Source organism: Fulmarus glacialis, unplaced genomic scaffold (assembly GCF_000690835.1).
Source record: "Fulmarus glacialis isolate BGI_N327 unplaced genomic scaffold, ASM69083v1 scaffold6038, whole genome shotgun sequence".
In the NCBI taxonomy this organism is placed as follows: domain Eukaryota; kingdom Metazoa; phylum Chordata; class Aves; order Procellariiformes; family Procellariidae; genus Fulmarus; species Fulmarus glacialis.
Genome location: NW_009227515.1, coordinates 42,490 through 42,797, shown reverse-complemented (window position 1 = coordinate 42,797; position 308 = coordinate 42,490). Strand labels below are relative to the sequence as shown.

Sequence of the window (308 nt, the reverse complement as noted above, 5' to 3'; positions counted from 1 at the left end):
GGGGCGGCGGGGGGCACAAACGGGAGGAGGCGGCGGGGGGTAACCCACCACCGGCATCGCTGCCCGCCGTCCCCCCGTCCCGCCGCGAGGAAGAGCAGGGAACCGGGCTGGAGCGGGAGGAAGGCAAACGCTCCTACTCCATGGAGCACTTTCGCTGGGGAAAGCCGGTGGGACGCAAGAGGAGACCCATCAAGGTCTACCCCAACGGGGTGGAGGAGGAGTCGGCCGAGAGCTTCCCGCTGGAGTTCAGGCGGGAGCTGGCGCTGGGCGGAACCGGGGCACCACCCGAGGAGGGAGAGGCGGAGGCG

At 71.4% G+C, this 308-nt stretch overlaps 1 protein-coding gene across 1 annotated transcript in view; it reads left to right on the top strand.

Moving 5' to 3' along the window:
• POMC (proopiomelanocortin) overlaps nt 1–308 on the top strand; it is a 17,118-nt gene that overhangs the window by 16,482 nt on the left and 328 nt on the right. Inside the window, exon 3 of the mRNA XM_009583159.1 lies at nt 9–305. Within this exon, the coding sequence (XP_009581454.1) occupies nt 9–305 (297 nt within the window). The remainder of the gene's footprint in view (nt 1–8; nt 306–308) is intronic.